At 51.6% G+C, this 11692-nt stretch overlaps 1 protein-coding gene across 1 annotated transcript in view; it reads right to left on the bottom strand.

Annotated features, from left to right (window-relative positions):
- LOC138165816 (membrane-associated phosphatidylinositol transfer protein 3-like) overlaps positions 1–1334 on the bottom strand; it is a 40360-nt gene extending 39026 nt beyond the window's left edge. The window contains exon 1 of the mRNA XM_069094169.1: positions 1186–1334. Coding sequence (XP_068950270.1) covers positions 1186–1294 — 109 coding nt within the window. The 5' untranslated portion in view covers positions 1295–1334. The remainder of the gene's footprint in view (positions 1–1185) is intronic.
- Between the last annotated feature and the right edge of the window lie 10358 nt (positions 1335–11692).

Genomic DNA, 11692 nt, shown 5'->3' with positions numbered 1-11692 from the left:
GTGTAGGAGGAAAGGAGAAGGGAGGTTTCCTGGCTAGAACTCACAGAACTGGGCGCTCAGAGTTGGCTGGGGCAGGAGGTGGTGCTCAGTAAGGGGAAGGAGTAGGGATGGATAGGCTGGATCTACCTTGGATGTCCCTGGGGGAGAGCAGGACTGCTGAAGGCTGCCTGCCTGCTTGCCTATATAACAGTGACTCTCACACATCCATGTCCAGGGGATGAAGGCCCTCAGGAGCCTTCAAACCCAGGCCAACTCCTGCCCACTGGTCCCAAGGGGGCCCTGGGCTCAGACCAGGCTGGCCCCAGCTTTAGCAAAGCTCTCCAATGCTACAGGCCCTTCTCAGTCAGCCCTTCCCCTCCTACACACACACACACACACACACACACACACACACACAGCTCTGGCATGAAGGCTCCCATTAAGTGGAGAGGTGTGCGTGTCCGGGTCTTCACGTCCTTTGCCAATCACCAATGTCAGGGTCAGGGTCACCCTGGGAAATCACCAAGAGGCTCCCATTCCATCACAAGCAGCACCCCACCCATGGCACTCTCCAAAGCCCAGGGGGCTGGGGAGAGGACAGCGTGTGACCAGCCACATTCAGGACCCCTCCCCCCACTCATCAAGGAACTGCCTATCCTGACCAGTAACCGGGCAAGGAATAGACAATGGGGGGAGGGGGGGAGTAATGACCTGGCCGGGCTTCAGCACAAACGGTGCTCACACACACGCACAAGCACACGCACATACACACATACCTTCAGCGCCCCCCCCCCCAAGTCCCCTCCCCTTTTCCTGGTCAGGCTGGGTGAAGGAAAGGTGTCCTGCCCCTGTGCTTGCCTGAGTCCGACCCACCCCCGCCCGGGTGCAAGCTAAGAGGGGAGGGGGGCTCAGCCTGGGGGCGGGGCCGGGTCTCCAAGACAGGTGGGCGGGCGGGTGGCTCCTCGGGGCCCCAAATCCAGAAGGGCAGAGCCGGGGTCCCCGATCGTCCGCTGGGGGCCCTGCGCAGGCGAAGAGAGGGGAGCCCCGGTCCGGACGGCGTTGGGGGAGGGGCAGACACCCGGGAGCAGGGCTGGGGGGGGTGCGGGGGGTTCCTTCCCCCCCCGAGCGCCCCCCCCCTCCGACACACCCCCGCCCGCCCGCCCGCTTTCCGGCCTCCTCCCCCAGCCCCGGCTCCCAGCCTCTCACCTGGCGGGGGTGGGAGGGCGGACGTTGTGCAGGAATGCGCCCCCGGGGCCCCTCCCTCACCTGCGCGGCTGCGGTGGGGGCCGGCCCCGGCGCCCGCGGCCGTGGCCATGGCCCGGCTCCTGCCTGCGCCCGGCTGCTCCCCGGCTCCCCGGGCTCCCTCCCTCGCTGGCTCCCTCCCGGCTCCGCTGCCGCGGCCGCCACCGCCTCCTCTCCCGGTCCTCCCGCTCCCTTAAAGGCGCCGAGCAGCGGCCTCCGACGCGGGGGCGGGAGGAGGAGGAGGGAGGAGGAAGAGAGCCCCAGGCTCCCCCCCTCCCTGCTGCCCCCGCCCGGGCCCCTGAAGCCCGGAGCGGGCCGGGGGACCGCAGCCTGGAGACCCCGAGGGGCTCAGAGCTGCGACGGCGCACCAGAGACGGGCAGCGAGAGCCCCGGTGCCACACAGCGAGAGGCCGGGCCAGCTCCGAGACCATCCAGGGCTAGACATCCCGCGCGGAGACCGAGCGCTGGCCTCGGGCCACCAGTCCCACGGCCCCCTCCCAACTCTGGTCCCTGCGGAGGTCTGGGGAGGAGGGTGGGGGATCTCAACTGTGCCGCAAGCCTGACACTGAGCCCTGGGGGAGCCGGGTCCAGGCCAGCCTCCAAAGGCCACGGGGGTCACGGGGAGGTGGTAGCCTTCCACCCCCACCTCCCCTCCCTGCCGTCTCCGGGTTACTCTGGGGTCCCTAGTCAGACCTCGGACCTGAAGCCCAGCTCACCCAGCCTCTCTGCTCCAAGCTCTCCGGGACAGGGGGTCCCCAGAGGAGGTGGATCCTGACTTCAGGCCCAAATGGGTAGATCAGCAAATTCCACCAGCCTCGACACCTTGCTCTGTGACTCTCTCCCTTTCCACAGGACCACAGAGCAGATACTTGAAAGCTGCTGCCTCCGACCCTCTGAACCTTCTCTTCCCCAAGCCAAACGTGGCTGCTTCCTTGCCCCATCCTCACAGGCATACCAAGGGCTTTCACCCTCTTGGGTCGCCTCCTCTAGTGACTTGTCGACTGACTGTAGTGGTCCCTAGTTGGGATCAGGCAGATGCTGGTTCCAGTCTTACTTCGGATGCTTCCTGTAGAGCCCTGGAGAAAAAATCATGTCCTCTCTCAGAGCCTCAGTTTCCCCATCTGTAAAACGAGCAATACTATATCACCACCCTTGCAGAATTGAGAAAATCAAAGGGCTATTTCAACCCAACACACATTAAGCACCTTCAGTGTTTCAGCCACAGCACAGGTGCTGGAGGTACAAAGACCAAACAAGCAGTTTTCAAGGTGCCCCTCCCCCAAATTATGATGAAGAAAAAGCCAAAAGTACAGAGAAAGTACAAAAGCCCCTGCCCTCTTCTGTGGGCTAATAAAAGGGGCAAGTCTGTGAGCCACAGAACAGTGGCTTGGAGGGCCCCATGCCAGAGGAGGCAGAAGGGAGGGGGGGAGAGGGGCGGGGTGGCCCAGGAAGGGAACTTGGTGCCTCCTGCACAATCCCAGAAACTCCCTGAGTGGGGCCCAGGATTCCCCCTTCCCACTACCTGACAACTGACCAGTATTGCCAACCATTCTTAGGAAAATACACCAGAGAGAGATAAAGCTAATAAGTGAAGCAGAGAAATTGAAAGAGGAAAATCACCCAAACAGAACCAGAGGCAAGTCTGTTTCTGCAGAACCATCGTGATGGCCCAGGAGAGTTCCAGTGTAGCTCACAATATGGCCCAGGCCCAGCCATCATGGCTTCCAAACAGCTTGACTTTGTGGTGCACAGATGAAAACATTCATGGCTGGATCATGTGATTAAACAGACCATGAGGCTGGATAACACGACAGCAGAAGGGAATAGGGCAGAGCCTGGTGCACCTGTGTCCACCCAGCCCTCTTAAATCAGTTTACACTTGAATGTTGAACCCATGTGGCAATTTGGAAACAATTTGATGACAGGTTGAGGGACTGCAGAAACATATTGTGCTCAGTCAGAAGTGGTTAGTATTTGATGTGAAACACCAAAATTGTTGTGTGCACAATTAGAATGGGCTTGAATTGCTGCAGAAACAAATCTATAATGCTTCCAGCACAACATGCTTGCTGTCCCTGAGGAAAAACATTTGGAACTTGTCGATTATTTCCTGTTTAATGTGCCATTAAAGACATTTTCATGCGAACATTTGGACTATCACCTCTCCAGTCCCCAAGGGTTTCTTGAAGCATTGCTCTAGTCCATCCTATCACCAACAAAGAGTCCTCTCTACACAGCCCCTGACAGGTGGTCTCTCTATTTGAAAAGCTCCAGGGAAGGGGAGCCCCCCATCCCTCCAGCTAGCCCAGGTTACTGTGGGATAGCTCTTGGGAATAAGTTTTTCCTGACATCCAGGTTAAATCTGCCTTATTGTCACTTCCCTCCCCACCCCCATTGTTCTTAGGTTGCAAGTCTGAGGGTCTGGGAGGATAGGCTGCTCTAAACAGTAACAAAGAAGTTGGGGGTAGGTGCAGAATGATTGGGGGGGGGGAGTTCAGTTTTGAACACATTTAAGACATTTATGGGACATCCAGTTGGAATGTCTAATAAGTAGTAGATTTGAGAATGGAGGTCAGCAGAGAGGTTGGGGCAAGAAAGGTAGATTTGAGAATCACCAGCATAGAGAAGGTAATTAAATCCATAAGAGCTGATGAGATAACCAATGAAGTAGTATAGGGGGAGAAGCGAAGAGAAGAGGAGAGAAGAGGAGAGGAGAGGAGAGGGAAGAAGCGAAGAGGGCCCAGGACAGACCTAAATTAGAAGTTATGATCTGGAGGAGGGTCCAACAAAGAAGACAGAGGAGGAGCGGTCATAGAGGGCGGTGGAGAGCCATGAAGGAGTGGGGAGTCCCAAAAACCTAGAGAGAAGAGAGTCTCCAGGAGAAGACGTTGATCAACAGAGTCAAAGGCTACAAACAGGTCAAAGAGAATGAGCCTTAAGAAAAGGTTGGATTTCCACAGAGCTCACTGGTGACTTTGGAGAAGGCAGTTTGGGTGGAATAAGGTCAGAAGCCAGAATGTAAGAGGTTAAGAAAAGATTGAGAGGAGAGAAAGTGGAGGCCCCTGGTGTGGATGCCTTTTCTAGTTTAGCCACAAAAGGCAAAAGAGACAGAGTTAGCAGGGATAGAAGATTCAAGAGAGGTTTGTTTTTCAGGGCTGGGGAGACGTGGGTACTTGTAGCACTGGGAAGCAGCAAGGAGGCAGAAACTGATTAAAAATCGGGAAGTGAGTGGGGAAGACCGAGGGGACGGTCTGAGGGAGACAGGATGGAAGAAGATCACCTGAACAGGTGGAGGGGTCAGCCTTGGTCAGGGGTCAGGTCATGTCATCATGTGAGCTGGGAGTGGGGGGGAGGCAGAAGTCACCTAAGTGATGGGAGGTGAGGAAGAGGGAGAAGGGGAAGCTCACATAGAATGGCCTCAGTGGTTTTCTATAAAATATGAGGCTAGAGTCTCAGCTGATAAAGTGGGGGGAGCAGGGATAGTTTGTTAGTCCTGGTGGAGAGGGGGATGAGGGGGTTAATCAGGGAAGGGTAAGAGGTTTGCCTGGCAGCAGCAAGGGCTCAGTTGAGGCTGCATCACATACACAGGAGGTGGACTCTAAGAATGGTTGCCTCATTTTCTCTACCTTCAGCAACCCATAGTGCCTGGCAGCAGTGAGCCCAGGCTGAGGCTTGGCTAGGCAGTCCTGGGGAGGTGATGAAAGATTCAAGGACAAGGGGTTTGAGAGGGGAGGACAGCATGGAATGGAATCGGTTCCCTGAAAAGAGGACAAAGTGGCTGGGTTCAGGGACTCCAGCCTGGGTGAGAACTGAGGTTCAAGGGATGGCAAGTCACTGTGGATGAAGAGTGACATTTGTAAGGAAGACAGAGGAGAAACATGGACAGATTATGATCCGGGAGGGGACTTGGACATTCTTGAGCATGAAGGTGGCTGATGAGATCAAGCCAGTGACCATCTTTTTCTGTGGCTGAGATGGGTGGAGGAAGAGCTCCTGGGAGGTGGATGGGCTGAGGAGCTCAGTGGTTAAGGCTAGGTTTGGGGGAGTGCAGATATTAAAGCCCTCTTCTATGAGGGCAGGAATTAGAAAGGAGAGGAAAGAAAGAGAGCCAGGTATGGAAGTCATTGAGGAAGGAGGACGGGCCAGGACAGGGCAGAGAATCATCTCATGCTTGTCAAAGCAGTTTACTTTTACCCACTTTGGGTGATTCATGTGGGTGTAAATAATACTGCCAGAACCTAGAAAGGGCTGACAACGATTCCAAAGTCTTAGTCAAGAAGCCTCAGGGATGAAGGTAATGCCTTTACTGCTTCTGCCTATTGAAAGCAACAACAGCTAGGTAGCACAGTGAATAGCCCACCCATCCCAGAGTCAGGAAGACCTGAGTTCAAATCCAGACTCAGACATGTATTAGCTGTATGACTCTGGGCAAGCCACTTAACCATGCATGCAAACAACAGACATGAGCTTGTCCAGACTTGGAGAGATAGCCCAGGATAGAAGGGCCCATGTTCAGACATGACTGAACAGCTGAAGGCAAGGGATTCAGGAGAGAAGAGCAGAGGTGGCTAAAAAGACACACCTGGCATGAACTGATGCGAATGAAGTGAGCAGAAGCAGAACATTGTACCAACAGCCACATTGTGAGTAGAGTAACCTCTTCCCAGCAATGCAGTGATCCAAGACAGTTCCGAAAGACTCGATAGAAATCAGTCCGCCTCCAGGGAGATGGAGCCTGAACGCCATTGGAAGCAGACCCCTTTTGTTTTCTTTCCCACTCTTATTTCCTTTTGTTCTGATTCTCCTTTCACAACATGGCTAACGTGGAAAACTGCTTAATATGATCATACTTATAGAGCCTATATCAGATCGCAGGCCATCTTGAGGGGGACGGTGGAGGGAGGAGAAAGTTTTAGAACTCAAAATCTTATAAAAGTGATGCTGGAAACTAAAAATTAATTAATGAAGGAGGAGAAAATAAAGATATGTCTGAGAATGGGAATTGGACTTTTTTTTTTTGGAGGGGGGAAGGTAATTGGAGTTAAGTGACTTGCCCATGGTCACACAGCTAGTTACGTGTCCAGAGCCTGAGGCCAGGTTTGAATTCAGGTCCTTCTGACTTTCAGGGTCAGTTCTCTTCACTGCACCACCTCGCTGCTCCAAGGGAACTGGACTTTTGACACAAGAGCAAGTCTCCTGGATAGATGTGGAATGAAAACAAGAGTTGGTGAGAGTGTATATACATCTTACCCTTTGACCCAGCGATACTACTACTAGGTCTGTATCTGTAATGGGAATGTAAATTTAAAGATCTTCTCTGCCCCTGGAGCCTGGGGTGGGAGGCTTGTTTTTCAGCAGATACTTCTTGATTGGCCAGTGAGTCAATAAGGTTTTTACATTCTCTGAGCCAGGAGAAGGCTATATAAGCCCTGATGTGTAGCTTTGTTTTGGGGCTCACTTTGAGAAGTGTTCTGTGGTTTGATATGGATTCTGGGAAGCCGTTGTCCAGAGCCCCCTGGCTTTGAAAAACCCAGATGTTGAAACCCACATGGTGATTTGGTATGGATGTAATGGCTGAACAGTTTGGAAAGCTGTCTGCTTGATCTGTTTCTGTCTTGATAATTCTGCCTGTATACTTTGAAGTTCGGGGTGCTGACCTTTTTCCCCTGAACTAGGTAAATGATACATATTTGACTGATTAAAGTAAGCTTGTTAACCCATTTGGAGTTGCTTTCCTTTATCAAAGCAGATCCAAGAACCTGTGCTGGAAGAAAACCCTGAGGACCCTTGGGGTGCTTGCTGCTACAGTATCCCAAAGAGATCCCCAAAAGAGGGAAGGACCTATTTATACACAATACTTTTAGCAGTTCTTTCTGTGGTGGCAAGAATTAGAAATTGAGAAGATGCTCATCAGTTGGGGAAGGTCTGAACAAGTTGTTTAAGATTGTGATATGAACACTACATGCTGTAAGAAATGACAAGCATGATGGGATCAGAAAAACCTGGAAAGATTGACACGAATGGACTCAGAGCAAAGTGAGCAGAACCAGGACGTGGCACACAGCAACAGCAATATGGTGTGATGATCAGCAGTGAACGCCTTAGCTATTCTCAGCAATACAATGGTCCAAGACGATTCTCAAGGACTCAGGATGAAAAATGGTATCTGCCTTCAGAGAGAGAGCTGATGGAGTCTGAGCAGGGTGAAGCACACTCTTAGTATGTTCTTTATCATTCTTGGGTTTGGTGGGTTTGGGTTTTTTTGGTTTGTGTTTTCCTTTGCAACACGGCTACTATGTAAACGTGTTTTGCCTGATTGCACATGTATAATATCCCTAACCCTAAATTGCTTGCCTGCTCAAGGAGGGAAGGAGAAGATTTAGAATTCAAAATTTTTTTAAAATGAATGTTAAAAATTGTTTTTACATGTAATTAAAAAATAAAACATATGAATTCAAATTTTAGAAGTGTATATGCCTGTGGCCATGACAATGTAATCAAAAGGGATTTAACATGGAAAGAAAGGAAGAAGAAAACTGCCTCAAGTCAGACCATGGAGCGTTGGCAGTAGAGGTATCCAGAAACTAACAGGAGCCAAGATCCCCCCAAAGAAGGCAATAAGAAGACTAAGGGCTTCACATGTCTCTACAAAAACACACAAAGGTTAGACAGATTGGCAGATCTAAGGCAGGAGGGCTGTGCCAAAGCCCTGGTGGGAAGAGAGTAGTCACTAGTATGATTCTGGAAAGATATATCATATTCAAAAGAAGCATCATGGGTTTAAGGAACCTCACTGGCCCCCAAGCCTAGGTTGGCTTTCCTGAGGCACAGCACTCTGGCTCCTCTCCTAGGACTCTTAGTGACTGAGAGACCAATGAGCTGCAAGTTTGCTTCAGTAAATGAGTCTCCTTGGATATGATGGGAGGCTGTGGGAGAGAGAGGCATGGTGCGGATTGAAACGCCAACAGGAGATCTTCCAGAGTCCCAGTCTTGTGGGGAAGCCAGCTGCCAACATAGGCCCTGCACTCCAGCAGCTGTCCACCCCCTAGAACAGACTCTCCATGAACTCATGAACTCGCTCTGTCCGTGGGAGCTCACAGCTCATCTTGCCTCCCAAGAACTCATCTGCTCCTGTGAATCCCTTCACCTGCCTTACTCTGTATCACTTTTACTGCTCCCGTGGTCTGCTGATAAAGAGCGTAGCAGCTTTGGGGATGGACTTTTGTGTAACAGACATATAATGGGGGAGAGCCAAGCCTGATAGCAACCAGGCAAAGTGGCTTTTCTTCTGAGCCCCTTCAGGGGTGCTGAGCTTGCAACCTAACTGTCTAATTTTCAGAGTATGCATTTACACCTAAGAAAAATCGGCACATGCTACAAATAAAAGCTTGATTGATTATTTTGTATGTAGACTTTGAAAAGTGATAGTGAGAATATTAATTATGCTGATTAAACCTGAAAGCATCCTGTGTACATTTTGGAGAGAGAGCTGGTTGTTAAAACTTTAACCAGCACTCCCCTGCCCTAACTGTCTCCCTAGGCTACAAATCCATGTTGAGGTAAAGAGCTGTGATTCTAGTCCAACACTCCTGCTGGAGACAGAATGATGGCATCAGCACCAGCTGGCCTCTCTCTCACTTGCCCCTCACTCACCAGGCTGGCAGTATAGGCATGCCATGTTCCTTGGAAACAAAGTAGCCAGATCCCAAGTCATCTGGTACAGCCCAATCAGCCATATTCGGTTCAGTTCAATGAAGGCAACCCCAGATGTGATCTTGTCCTTGGAGTAGACTCCAAACCACTTGGTCAGAAAGAGGAAATGCATGAGAAGCTTGGGAGGTGGATCCCAAGTCTGGCCCAAAGGCACGGGAGGCCAGTGAGGAGGCCCCCTATTGCTGCCAAAAGTAAGCAGCTAGTATTTTGTTTGCCTTAGTGATAATTCCATCCTTCAAAAAGTGGAGCAATCAATAAGAGAAAGTTCTGTTCTGAACTTGACTCTTAACAACAGGAAAAGAGACTTAAAATTAGTGATAAAGTAAAGGAAAACACGTACCAACCCAGGGAAAGCAGATTTCAAAGGATCCTTAAGAAAGTCGACTGAGACCTGAGGAACCTGGCCAGCGAGGGGGAATGGGATGATTTGAATGAAGACAAGAAGGGGGCAGTGTCCAAGGAGGACAATGTGGCTGCACAGGGAGCTCTTAAAAATGAGATTTTTAAGATAACTTGTCCATAAGATGGAAACGAGTAGGAGAGAGCCCAGGAGCAATGCCAAGGTGTAGTACAGTCCTGTCAGAGTTGGAGTAGGTAGGCTCAAGGCCAGGGTATGTTGAGACAGAAGAGGAAAGAAAGCAAGGAAACCAATTCTGTATTGTGTGGTATGTGTGGTGTGTGAGTGTACATGTATGTGGTGTGTATGTGTGAGGGTGTTAGGGCATGTGCATGTGTGTGTGAATGTGAGTGTGGTCTGTATGTGTGTGGTGTGTGAGTGTACGTGTGTGTGGTGTGTATGTGTGAGGGTGAGGGTGTTGGGGCATGTGCATGTGTGTGTGAATGTGTGTGTATGTGAGTGTGGTCTGTATGTGTGTGTGTGGTGTGAGTGTACGTGCGTGTGGTGTGTATGTGTGAGTGTGAGGGTGTTGGGGCATGTGCATGTGTGTGTGAATGTGTGTGTATGTGAGTGTGGTCGGTATGTGTGTGTGTGCATGTGATCTTTTCCAGCATAGGATATTGGGGACACAAGGAGGCTCAAAGGGCTTGACAGCTGCTGGACATGGGCGACCACACCAGGTGGCAGGGAAGGGAGAGCCCATCGGCTTGGATTTGGTTTCTGTTTTCTATCCCACGGAGAAGGACATACATTTGGCTAAGACAGGGCGGACCGAGGTAAGCAGGGAGCTTGGAGAGGAGTGTCGGGCTGCCCTGGATGAGCTGTGCATCACTGGCTTTAGAGGAGCTCAATGCCAGGGCCCAGGTATGATCGCTGAGCCCGATAGGGGAGAATGCCCTAGGATCCAAGAGTTGGGAAGGGCAAAGTTGTCCTTGTAAACCTGACCTCAATTCCTGGCACAATTCTTGGATGTTATTTTAAAGGGCTGCTTAATGAGCAGTTGGAGAAGAGAATGGGGGATGCCAAAGACCAGGTCACGTCCCCAGACTGAGCCCATCACCTTTTGGATAGGGTTGCTAGACTGGCCTGGAAGACTAGTGATTGCTACGGGTCTAGTTCACCCAGACTTTAGTGCCAAAACTCCTTCCATGCTGTTTTTGAGAAAAGTGATGCAGAAGAGTTGTGGGCCAGGGCCAGCAGGCAATCAACAAACATTCCCAGGGCAGCCAGGTGGCGCAGCGAGTGAGAGCGCCGGCTCCAGCGTCCGGGAGACCCAGGATCGGTTCCGGCCTCATACACTTGGCACCCACACAAAATAACTGGCCGTGTAACCTTGAGCAAGTCACTTAACTCCAATTGCTTTAAAAAACAAAACAAAACATTCCCCCACCTGCCACACAGCCAGAACTGTGACCCCTCACTAGCCAGTCACTTAGCCTCCCTAAGCCTGTTTCCTCATCTGTAAAACTAGGGGGTTAGACTTGATTTCTAAAGAATTTGCTCTAAGTCAAGCCCCCATGGGACCACAAAGACGTGGAAGTCCATGTTCTCATGGGCCAGAGACCAGAGATGGCTGTGGGTGAGGAGCAGAGAGAGCCCTTTTCATGTGACAGTCAGTGGAGTGGGAGCCACTGGAGGGAGTGATGGGGCCAGATCTGCGCTGAAGGAAAGTAGCCTTGGCAGCTGTGTGAAAGACCAAACTCAGGCAAGGGAGACCAGGTAGAGGCTGTTGAAGGGGTTCCAGGAGAGGTGATGTGGCCTGGCCTTGGGTGGTGTGGCTGGAGGAGCACAGAGAGGCTCCTAGACTTGGGTACTCTTCTCCAGGCGATTCTCTGGACTATAGATCATCTACACTGGTGCAGGGAATTTCCACATTAGAAGCTCCTCTAAGGCCACAGTGGTTCAACCCCAAACCAGTCTTTTTCATGTAAGACAAAAACATGGCCAGCCTGTCCAGTCGAATGGACACAGATCTTTGGTCCCAGGGTTGTGCTCAGACAGGCAGACAAGGCTGGACATCTCCACCCCGAGAGGATGAGCACTCAGGCTACCGTGGGACCACATTTCCAAATTGTCCAAAGGCTGAGGTCTGTGACTGGATGGTTCTGTGCCACTCGGTGGAGTCCTGTGGCCCAGAGCCAGCTGTCAGCTCCTGAACCACCTGAACTCATGTTTGGCTCTCCCTCCTTGTTTCCAGACTGGCAGAGAGGGCATATTCTCTCCAAGGGGCCAAGCCTAACCTGGGCAAGAGGCTCCCAAAAGGTAGGTAACATGTGATCGGGTTAACTGGGACCTTGGCTCAGCTGAGATCACCAGGGTGGCCTTGGGCTGGCCCCTTGCCCTTTCTGGGCTTCCTCATCT

The sequence above is a fragment of the Petaurus breviceps genome, unplaced genomic scaffold (genome assembly GCF_028583685.1).
Source record: "Petaurus breviceps papuanus isolate PSGF00001 unplaced genomic scaffold, PetGlider_PUasm1.0 215, whole genome shotgun sequence".
In the NCBI taxonomy this organism is placed as follows: domain Eukaryota; kingdom Metazoa; phylum Chordata; class Mammalia; order Diprotodontia; family Petauridae; genus Petaurus; species Petaurus breviceps.
This window is presented reverse-complemented; position numbering and strand designations above follow the sequence as displayed.